Source organism: Amphiura filiformis, chromosome 7, assembly GCF_039555335.1.
Source record: "Amphiura filiformis chromosome 7, Afil_fr2py, whole genome shotgun sequence".
NCBI classification, from domain to species: Eukaryota; Metazoa; Echinodermata; class Ophiuroidea; order Amphilepidida; family Amphiuridae; genus Amphiura; species Amphiura filiformis.
The window spans coordinates 3,734,580-3,746,879 of record NC_092634.1 but is presented as its reverse complement, the minus strand read 5'-3'; the positions used below and the strand labels follow the sequence as shown (position 1 = coordinate 3,746,879).

Here is a 12,300-nt window from a genome sequence, read left to right as displayed (position 1 = left end):
GGTGTATGGATTTCAACTGCAATAGTCCATTAATTAGAGGTTAATACTGTGCATTGATTATTTGGAGGGCAGTGTGTGAAATCTAAACATTTTGTCTTTGGAACCAAGGAATATCCACTCACCCCGAGTGGTTTTTCCGAGGTCCAAAGCAAATGTTTAGATTTTTCATAATGCCCGACATATTACCGATGCAACATTATTAACCTCATTCATTACTGTCACTTTCATATCTTCATTTTACAAAATAACACAAAATTTTCCTTCAAAGTTTGTAAAAATAAACAAATTTTACATTTTACCTTTACAAAGATCAAACTGGTTCTTTTTTGAACTATTTTGAAAATGCTTGCAATTTGTCATGTTTTCCATCACAGAACCTAATATCCAAAATGACAAGTGGACAGGTGGCTAGCTAACACCATGCTTTCCACCAGTCCTTCATAGGTGGTGAGGAAATCATGAATTGTATAAATGAGGATCTTAACATAATAAGTAATTGGCTGAAAAGCAACAAACTTAGTCTTAACACTGATAAATCTGAATTCATGCTCATAGGATCTAGGCAGCGTTTGCAATCTGTTAAAGATGATATTCACGATGTTTCTGTAACTATAAATGGTGCTAATATTAAACAAGTTAATGAATGTAAACATTTAGGTGTCATCATTGATGACACATTGACATGGAATCAGCAAATTGATCAAGTTCGTAAGAAATCTCTCAAAGGTTTGTTTATGTTGAAGAAATGTAAATCTAATTTTATTTCTACAGATATTTTGAATATGGTTTATAATGCAATTGTACTTCCTCACCTTGAATATTGTAATGTTGTTTGGGGAAATTGTGGTATGTCTATAGCAAAGAGATTACAAATTATCCAAAACAGAGCTGCTCGCATTATTTGTGGAGCTCCATGGGATACCTCCAGTGCTATTGTCCTAGATCAGCTCAATTGGAAGCCACTTTCTCACAGACATCAGTATAATACCTCAATTTGGATTTATAAAATTTTGAATAACTTAGCACCTCCTTACCTTTCAACTGTTTCCTCATTTTCTAATAATAAATACAATTTTCGGCAAAGTAAAAATAATGTTTTCATCCCACAGCCTAAAACTGATTTCAAAAAATGTAGCTTATCATATAGAGGTGCAATCTTATGGAATAGTCTTGATGATAGGGTCACAGATTCACCTAATTTATTTACTTTCAAAAATATGCTGAAAGATGTTTCATTTTAATTCTTTTCAGTTTTTGTTTATAAGTTTATAAATTCTTATACCCGCATGCAATAGCATGCAGGGTATCTTCCCATCCTGTGGTTTCTTCTCCTTCTTCTTTTCCTCCTTCTCCATCAAACACATCATTCTGTCAAGGCTAGCGCTAAAACTACAAAGGCCCTGGGGCCCATATGTGGTACACTTATGTGCCTTACCCGTAGAAGTGCCTTTTGCCCATCTTGGCCCCAGAGGTCAAAGGTCACGGGCCCCAGGGGCCCAAATGTGAAAATACAAAGCACGTCATTTCTCATCAAATGAAGCAGCCTCAGGGCCCTGAGTTGGTACACTGATAGCCCTAGGGGTACTCTATATTTACAAATATAAAAGAGCCCCATATGTTATATATTATGGGCCCCAGGGGCCCAAATGTTAAATTATGGTGCAACAGATTGACAAGCCTAGCTCTAAATGTACAAGATCACTAGGGCTCATATGTGGCATATGTATGGGCCCTAAGTTGTAGATGTGCCTTTTGCCCATTTTGGCCCCAGATGTACAAGGCTGGGGGCCCCAGGGGCCCAAATGTTAAAACAAAGGGCCGGCCGTTTCTCAGCAAATAAAGTAGCTACAGGGTTCAGATTTGGTACACAGATAGGTCTTTAGTATTATATTGTCATAGGTATATATAATCCCCAAATGTCACATAATATGGGCCCCAGGGCCCCAAACGCTAAAACATAGGGCCGGCCGTTACTCAGTAAATAAAGTAGCTACAGTGGCCAGCTTGAGTCTACTGATAGTACTTGAGAATCATACTTCAACATATGTACATGAGCCCCATAAGTCATATATATTGGGCCCCAGGGCCCCAACTGTTAAAACAAAGGGCCGGTCGCTTTCTCAGCAAATAAAGTAGCTACAGGGTTCAGATTTGGTACACAGATAGGTCTTTAGTATTATATTGTCATAGGTATATATAATCCCAGTATGTCACATAATATGGGCCCCAGGGCCCCAAACGCTAAAACATAGGGCCGGCCGTTACTCAGTAAATAAAGTAGCTACAGTGGCCAGCTTGAGTCTACTGATAGCACTTGAGAATCATACTTCAGCATATGTACATGAGCCCCATAAGTCATATATATTGGGCCCCAGGGCCCCAAATGTTAAAACAAAGGGCCGGTCGTTTCTCAGCAAATAAAGTAGCTACAGGGTTCAGATTTGGTACACAGATAGGTCTTTAGTATTATATTGTCAAAGGTATATATAATCCCCATATGTCACATAATATGGGCCCCAGGGCCCCAAACGCTAATACATAGGGCCGGCCGTTACTCAGTAAATAAAGTAGCTACAGTGGCCAGCTTGAGCCTACTGATAGCACTAGAAAATTATACATCAACATAATTATGTGCATAGGTCTCATAAGTCAAATATTATGGGCCCCAGGGCCCCAATTGTTAAAACAAAGGGCGGGCCGTTTCTCATCAAAGAAAGCAGCTTCCGGGCTCAGAATTTGTACACAGATAGCGCCTGAGAATAATATTGTTACTAACACCCACACACCCATCCACCCCACACATGTAGGACTAAACAAACAGATCGATTATATCATAATTGAAAATACCAGCGTGAAGCGTTAAGGCTGTTCCAGTTAAATTACATACCCATTGGCTGTTCCATTTAATTTACATACTCCCTCTGAAATGCCCCCAAAAAGGCTGTTCCATTTAATTTACATACTCCCTCTGAAATGGCTGTTCTATTTAATTTACATACTCCCTCTGGAATAGTTTCCCCTGAATCATATTGCATAGCCTCACTGTGAGTAAGAGAGACTGACAACAGCAACCTATGGAGAGTAAGAGAGACGACTCCCCTGGGAGGGGACTTTTTACAATTTCTTTATTTTAAGTGCTACGACAGTGCAACCTACATTCAATTAAAGCTTGTGACTTGGACTTTCACTTTTTACACATGCAATTTCTTTATTTTAAGTCCTCTGCAAATAAGGACTATAAGTTTGGGTACACCGATAACATGCGGGTATAGCCGTATTTGTGTACAAATATATAGCCTTCTAGTTTCATTTTCCCCTTGTATGTTATAAGTTTTATGATGTTTTGTATCTCTTAACAATTCATTTGATATTTTTATGAAGTATTGCATTGCTTGTAAACAGTTTTACAAGGTAACCTAATATAAGTTTATATGATCTTTTGTATCTCTTAACAATTCTTTTGATATTTTGTATAACATATCTCTTGTAAACATGTTTTGTTAAATATTTGTTAGTACTGTAATTTGTATCCACGGCCCCAAGGAAGAACAACCTAGGGTTGAAGTGGGCCCACCGTGGCTAAATAAAGTTGAATCTGAATCTGAATCTGAGGTGCTTTGAGGTAGTGTTCACGGTTGCCAATCCTGTGATTTTTTAGCCCAAATGGGCAACTTTTGAAGATTTTCCCAGCGACTTTTGAGAACTTCCTGCCCCATAGAAACCAATGGTTAAGAAGAAAACAGGGGGACTTTTCAACATCCGATAGTTTCCTGCCCCATAGAAACCAACAGTTAAGAAAAAAATAGGGGGAATTTTCAACATCGGCTACCATGAGTTCAGATAATTCCCCATGTCATAGAAACCAACAGTTAAGAAAAAAACCAGCGGGACTTTTCAACATCGGCTCCCGCGACTTCTGATAGTTTCCTGCCCCATAGAAACCAACGCTTAAGAAAAAAATTGGGTGACTTTTCGATATTTTGACCCGTAAATTGGGCCGAAATTTTTGACAACCTTGGTGGTGTTCACATTGCTATCTTTCGTTTGTCTTTTCTACACAGATTCATTGTAAAGGCTCCACCTGCCAAACCAAGAAAGGATGATAACCTACATCATGTTATCATCAATGAAAAGAGAGATAAACATGTTGCTATGCATCAGGTGAGTCTGCTTGTATGTGGGGGGGTGTCTGTCTGTGTGGGTGGGTGTCGGGGTGTCTGTCTGTGTGTTATCATCAATGAAAAGAGAGATAAACATGTTGCTATGCATCAGGTGAGTCTGCTTGTATGTGGGGGGGGTGTCTGTCTGTGTGGGTGGGTGTCGGGGTGTCTGTCTGTGTGTTATCATCAATGAAAAGAGAGATAAACATGTTGCTATGCATCAGGTGAGTCTGCTTGTATGTGGGGGTGGTGTCTGTCTGTGTGGGTGGGTGTCTGTCTGTCTGTGTGTTCAGATAATATCTGCACAAGTCCTCAACATCCATGCCAGAAGGGTTCATGTAGGAAATTGCAGTAAATTGAATCATTCTGCAAAGGGATAATGTTCACTATTTTAGTGATGCCAAGGTACCTTTTTTGAACCCATTGAGGACACATCCTAAATCTAAGCACCCCCTTCCTGCAGGAAATCTTTTCAAATTGAAAAGAACAAATAATATGTTAAAACTAAACAGTGGCTTGGTACCTTAATTGTTTTGTGGTCTGCTTTTTCGGTCTGTAGTGCTGGGAAGGTAAATCAGACTCTTTGTGTGGGAAGAGTAGCAACCCCCACTCTGACCATTCCCCACTTGTCACTGTTACAATATACATAATTTGAGGACCTGTGATTTTATAATTCACACCAAATCAGACAAAAGGCTAAGGAATAGTGAAGTGTTCATATTCCAGCTAACAAAAAATATTTTTGACATTATTCGCAAAAGGTTAGAAAAGGTTGCCAGAAAATGTTTAAACATGGAGTTATATAAAGGGTATAAAAACGTTTTCATACCATTCTAAAACATTTTTGAAAACTCACTACAGGATATTCTAATATAATGATATTTGAGTGTTGACAGAATATTTTGCAAAAAATGTTTCCAAAAAATATTTTATAATAATATTTAAACAACAAAGTAAAAATGTTATTGTAGTGTGTTTTCATGCAAAGCCTTTTTAATGTTATAAAAACGTTTTTACCCAACATAATTTATAACCTGTTGCAAATGTTTTAAAAATGTTTGTTTGCTGGGATGTTGTTCCCTCAGGCCTATCGATAAACCAGTCCCTTCAGGGATGTAAATCTTCAGGAAGTTTCCTGATTTCAAGAAATTTTGCTTGGATCCTCCCTGTACAAAGTATAGGGAAATACACATTTACAGGAAATTTTTAAGCAGTTTCAGGAAATTATGTCAATGCTTGTTTTCATCCCTGAGTCCCTCCCCTTTAATAAATATTACTGTAAAAGTGGTAATTTTTCGTGCACTGCCGATTTTGAACTACATTGGTTGTTTTTAATTTTGTGATTTTGAGTTTTCTTACATAGACCTATACATTAAAAGAACATATTTGTGTGTTTTACTGTTGCGGTAGCTGAGTTGCATGCGTAAAGCGCAAAAATTGCAAAAAAATTGCAAAATTGAGCTTGAGTTATAGGTTAATGAACGCATATTACTTGTTGACAGAGAAATTAGACAAAATAATGCACACACGCTGATGTTGATGCATCTAATGCACAAGCCCTGAATTTTTATTTCATACACAAGAAGATAAAAACATGTGATTTTTGCTGTTTTTATAACAAAATTGTCACTAAAAATCTTGGAAAATAGAACCAAATAAAAATCCATCAACCTGCCCGTAAAATCAATCAATCCTATGTGACGCAAACGTGTGTGAAAGCACTGCACATTTTTTGGGGGCTTTGAGGCGTCAGCCCCTGGGGTAAAAGCAGGGGGCGGCAAAATGAAGGGCAGCGGAAGACAAGGGTGGCAAAAACAGGGCGGCATAAACGAAGGGGCGGCAAAAAGAAATAGTAAATAAAAAAGGGGCGAAAAAATTTGATAAAGCATAAAAATTTTTGGAAAAATGGTACTCTACATCAAAATGTGCTGCTTTTAGGGTGCTAGCACCTGAAACCTTTTTTTTTTTTTTTTTTTTGCTCTTCACTTTTTCAAACGACCGAGAAAAAATTGGGGCAACCTTTTCGGGCTGTTGAGGAAGGGGTGGCAAAATTGAATTTTCTTCAGCCCCCCGGGGTTGGGGCGGCCACGGTACGCCACTGATACACCCCAGGTTTATTTCTACACTTCACATGTAAAGGTATAGAAGGCACGACATAGATTATATAACATCTTCCTATTAACCCTAACCAAACCCAGTTTTTTTGCTATCGGAAGGGAAAGAACAAACAAACTAGATGCCACTGTAATGTGTTTTACCAAACACGAATATCTATGCCCGTGACCACACCTAACCCCCTTCCCCTATTCACAAACGAAAACTTGGTGAGCACCATGTGAAAGCACTTGTTTTAAGCTTTCATTTGATATACATGTAATGCTCATAACACTGGACTGGCCCACACTCTCTCTAATACCCTACCAAGCCTTCACTCTCATTTATACCACCATCAGACCATCACTCTCTCTAAAACACCACCAGATTGTACCACACTCTCTCTTATACCCCATCAGACCCTCACTCTCTCTTATACTCCACCAGACCATCACTCTCTCTGAAACACCACAAGCCTGGACCACACTCTCTCTACCCCACCAGACCCTCACTCTCTCTAATACCCACCAGACCCTCACTCTCTCTTATACTCCATCAGACACTCACTCGCTCTAAAACATCACCAGACTGACCCATACTCTCTCTAATACCCCACGAAGCCTTCACTCTCTCTTATACTCCATCAGACACTCATTCGCTCTGAAACATCACCAGACTGACCCATACTCTCTCTAATACCCCACCAAGCCTTCACTCTCTCTTATACTCCACTATACACACACTCTCTAAAACCAGACTGGACCACACTCTCTCTAATACCCCACCAGACCCTCACTCTCTCTATACTCCACCAGACACTCACTCGCTCTAAAACACCACCAGACTGGAACGCACTCTCTCTAATACCCTACCAAGCCTTCACTCTCTCTATACCCCATCAGACCCTCACTCTCTCTAAAACACCACCAGACTGGACCACGCTCTCTAATATCCCACCCCTTAACCAACCACACCCCTTGTCCCATCATGACAACCTTTTGAGGTGGTCCAAAATCAAAAATTGAAATGCCTACACATTCCCTTTTAAGGGAGTTTTTGTTAAGTGATTAGTTTCCTTGACGTACGATTCAGCTAACAAAATACTACCTATTGCGCTACACTGTGTTAATATAGGTCGTACCTATTTTGCTTTTTAAAGCCTTTAGACTTAGACTTCTGGGGATGCTGCTAATATAGAATACATCAAGGGTCATGGGTCATCATTGTACCAATTATGAACCGTGAGGGCGCTGTAGTTCTTGAGCTAGAGCTGAAATTTTACACATATTGCTCACTGTAGCCCATGACCTTTGACCTCTGGGGTCGATGTTACTGCAGGAAGTATCTAAGGGTCATGGGTCATCATTGTACCAAGCAAGAACCCTGAGGGCGCTATAGTTCTTGAGCTTAAGTGGTTTTAAAAATTTACACGTATTACCCCCTGTAGCCTGTGACATTTGACCTCTGGGGTCGTGGCTACCATAAGTTACTTCTAGGGGTCATGGGCCATCAGTATACTAAGTATAAACCTTGAGGGCGCTATAGTTCTTGAGCTAGAGATGCTTCAAATTTTACACATATTGCCCCCCTGTAGCCCATGACCTTTGACCTCTGGGGTCGAGACTACCCTACGAAATTTTTAGGGGTCATGGGCCATCATTATACTAAGTATGGGCCCCGAGGCTGCTTTAGTTCTTGAGTTAGAGGAGTGCAAAGAAGTGGTCTTAAAGGTCCACCACCACATCTGGAATAATGAACTACATTTATTGAGTTATGTGGCCCAGGACATGTCAGTCCAGACACCACCTAAGTCCAGACATGTATACTTGTATACTGGAGTGTGATCTATAAGGACAAGGTCGCCTACCAACTGGCCAGTTGACCAGGCCAACGATTGTGGGCCTTTAAGAAGATGAAGGAGAAGGAGAAGAGTCCGAAGACTAAACACAACAAATACAATATCTATGCCCGTTGCACGGGCATAGATAAGAAGAGATGATAAACAAAGAAATCACTTGGCACCCCCAGGATTTGACCCTCCGACCCCTCGCATGCCACGCACAGGATCGCCAGCCTGTGCCCATGGGATTCCCTGGGTATATATGACTTTAATAGGCTGATGACTTAAGCTGTTTGGGTAATCACAATCTATGCATGCACAGTGCTTTTCATAGCAAGCTTTAGTGAGATTCAGTTATTATTAACTATTATTATATATTATTATTAAAGTGACGTTGACACGTTGTACACATTGTTGTCACATATTGTGAACCAAAATGACAATCTTTAATGTTCTGCATGCAAGCCAAACCCTTCAACATAAAAAGTCCCAAATTTCCAAAATTTACTCAAAATATCAAGAGCTATCTAATGAGCCTCTGAACCAATACTAGGCTTGTTTGTACTCATTTTAATGCATTTTTCATGCTGATTCCAAATATGGTCATGAAAATGTACAATTCTGACATTTTTTAATCAAAAAAAAAAAAAAAAAATTCAACCTGTCTTCTGCAGTCGACACCAGTGTGGAGGAGTTAATAGGCCTATCTGAGGTGTTATTGCTATTTAACCCATGGGTTAGGTAGGCAGACACTATGGAGTGTAGCCGTGTAGTGATTAAATTACTTTATTCATTCCGTAAAGCTTACTTATGATTAGAAGGCTTACCATTGCAACTCAACCAGGTCTAATGTTTAGGGTTTATGGGTTGTGGTTTACATGCTGGGATACTGTATAGTGGGATATTTTATACATTTTAAAACAGTTTTAGTGGGTGTTTAATTTGTGCCAAATATATTCACATTAAGTGCTAAGTGTGATAAATATTTTTGTGGGGTTAAAATTTGTGGCTGCCTGTTCGACCATGAAAAGCGCAGAAATTTTCGGCTATACAGTATTGATTCCTAATTTGTGCCCCTTTTGGAAACTAATCTTATTAGGCCGAGTAAAAATAAAAACATGTTTCTCGTCTGTGTTTTCAAAACAAAGGAGGAGGAGGAGCTTTTTTAAACTTTTTATTTTTTATTGAAAAATAGTGTAAAATATCCATTGTTGGCTCTGTATCTAACGTAAAGAATAATGCCTGTTCCGGTAGGTAAGCCCCATCTAACAGAACCTTCCAGAAGTGTTTCTTGTATATTAGAAAGGCTATTGAAAGCATCTCAACTTCTTAGACATCTTTCTTCAAAAGTTATAACTGAATTAAGAAAAATTTGAAGCGTCCTCAAAAAAAGGAAGCGGGAGGCGACGTGAGACATGCTTTATTTTTTACTTGGCGTTACATTTTCCCCCCAATCGCCCTTATATTTTCCCTCAAGTAGGGAAAAGATATCAATTTCGGGGCTTATAATGACATTTGTTTACCAACCAACATTGATGAGTTTATTATGGTACACTGCTGTCATGCTTCACTATATCTGGCTATGAAAAGAGTCCCTTAACCCTTACACCTAAAAAAACCACAGAATACCACAATGAAAAATTCAGCGCATGCATCCCAGGGTCTGCGATGACGCAATCACCCTAAGTGTCAAATGCTCACGGAATTGCGGGCCGGGCAGTAATTAGCCGTGTAGCTCCCGGTCCGCGATCGTGTGCTTGGCATGCGGGGGGTCAAAGGTTCAAATCCCGGGGGTGCCAAGTCAAAAATTCTTCTTGAAAAATTCTGTGACTTCCGAAAGAAAAAACCCTGGGTCAGTGTTAGGGTTAATATTTTTAGCAATATTTCCAAGTTATTTATGTACTTTTTTTCTCATTTTCTTTTATCTTTGTAATTTCAATAGGTCAACGACTTGCCTAGTACCTTCACCCACACTAAGCAATTTGAACGCACTATTCGTGCACCAATTGGTAGCCACTGGAATACCGCCCTCACTGTTAAGAGTTTGACAACGCCAAAGGTGTCTACAAAGTTGGGCACGGTTATTGAGCCAATCAGTGCTGCCGATGTGTTTGAAGATAAGGAGAAGAAAAAGAAGAGGGATCGCAGTGATGATGGGAAAGGAGGAAAGCGTAAAGCGGATATTATGTTGGACGATTCACCACAGAAGAAAAAGAGACAGAGAAATAGACAGAAAGGAAAGAAGAATGCAGAATAAAGAATTGATGCAGTGGCTTGATGTGGAAGACTGTTTTATAGTGCCACAAATATTCTAAACAAGACCATATTTAACCCTATGAGAACTACCTGCCTATTGGCCAAAAAGAAGTTTTCATTATCAATTGGACCAATCAGCAACCCGGTCAGCAACATTGTTAGAATAATTTCACCACACAACGGGGTGAATTATTTGCAAAGCTCCATTCTGATTGGTGATTAAAATGAAGATATCATGTAATTGACCAATCAGAGGCAAGTTAGATCGGCAGGTAGTGCTCAGGGGGTTAAGACCTGGTGGGTCAACTCTCAAGGGTGATGTAAAGTCAAAATTACCCCTATTTTGGTCAATTTCTAGGACATTTTCGGCTATTCCAGTTGAAATCTGAGGTTGATTTGATAAGTTCTAATCACCTGCTCTATCCTGTTCATGCATAAAATCGAGGGTTGAGAACCAGAAAGCCGTAACTCACTATGTCCAGCTCTCACAAAATGAGCATTAAGTTGACAAAATAACTTTCCGAGACATTCCAGATTTGAAAACCTTATTTGTGACCAGCTCTAACAAATCCGGATTAAGTCGCCAGACATGTTTTGAGTTATAGGCCTTTCATAAAAAAAATTAAATTTGGAATTCTTAATTTCATGGTATTTGACTGTGGGACTAATTGGACTTTCAAATCCTTGAAAGTACTTATTAAAAAGAGGTTTATTTTATCAATAAATAACAGTTGAACTATGATAATCCCTAATCAATCCTATGTAAGGCAGGAAACTAATTGGCCCCATTACTCAGAATAGCAATTTTGCAAAATTATCCATATCTTGAAAAGTAATTGATGCTATTTATATTTGGTATCATTTTAAAGGTTATTGTCTAGTGCTTACATTTTTATTCAATTCATGAAATGTCAAAAATGCGATTTGTTCCTGGTTTTGTCAAAGCGGGTCACAATTTATATGCTTTAAAATCATACGTGTACCAAATATGTTAGGATGGCTCCTTTGGTCTTCAAAAATCATTATTTCCTCCAGAATTTTGCCATGTTTAATGGACTGTATCTTGTAAAGTGCCTTGGTACTTTATAATGTAGGTGATTGTGAGTTAAGGGCTTTCTGGCTCTCAACCCTCAATATATATTGTCAACAGTAAGTGAGCAACAGTGTACTCTGGTTTTAAAAATCCACTGAAACTGATAAAAAGGTACTTTTAATTAATATTATTTAAGTTACAGTAAAATAAGAAGTATTAAAAATTATTTTCAAAAAACAAACAAATGAGACTTCAAAGAAAGATTCAGTGAAAAGTAGCTGTATAATTGTTATAAGTAGTATATCTTTATTTACAAATATGAGGATCAAAATCAAATTTAGTGATTATATAAAATATTCTATATACATTAATATTGAGGTTGTCATGTCAACTTCATATTGTTACTATGGTTGTGGGAAAATAATTGTTTGGTTAGAGTTGCATGCTGCTTGTAAAGTAGGGTCTGTCAGTCGCAAAAATATTTTATTGTAGCGATATATTTTGCTTGTTAAACTTGAACGTCCTGCGATAGGAAGTTGCGACATATATGGCAATTTTGTTGTTGTTCTCAGAGGCCTCTACATTTTTGGGTACCCGAGCAGCGGTCTATCGGGAAACCCTAACCAAATTATTTTTCCATGACCTGATGCTACCCTGCCCTAACATCATATGTTTATACAGATACCAATAAAATTTCATGATGAACTGAAATCAAGTAAACCACAGCTCTCTCTCTTAGTGTATTTTTATAGCTTTCAATTGAACATCCCAATATTTCAGTTGGAATCTATATTACATCCCCTATGCAGACATGACTTTTAAAATCATTGGTAAAAAATGGGTAACTGTTTGAAATCTACACTCCCTGCATGGGAGTTAAAAGTAGGCTAATATCTTCCATAAGGTGTGTGGACTGG

At 38.7% G+C, this 12,300-nt stretch overlaps 1 protein-coding gene across 1 annotated transcript in view; it reads left to right on the top strand.

The window, feature by feature from the left end:
• LOC140156642 (U3 small nucleolar RNA-associated protein 14 homolog A-like) overlaps positions 1-12,094 on the top strand; it is a 47,962-nt gene extending 35,868 nt beyond the window's left edge. Inside the window, 2 exon segments of the mRNA XM_072179577.1 lie at positions 4,062-4,161; positions 10,037-12,094. Of these exon segments, the coding sequence (XP_072035678.1) occupies positions 4,062-4,161; positions 10,037-10,351 (415 nt within the window). The 3' untranslated portion in view covers positions 10,352-12,094.
• The last annotated feature ends 206 nt before the right edge of the window (positions 12,095-12,300 follow it).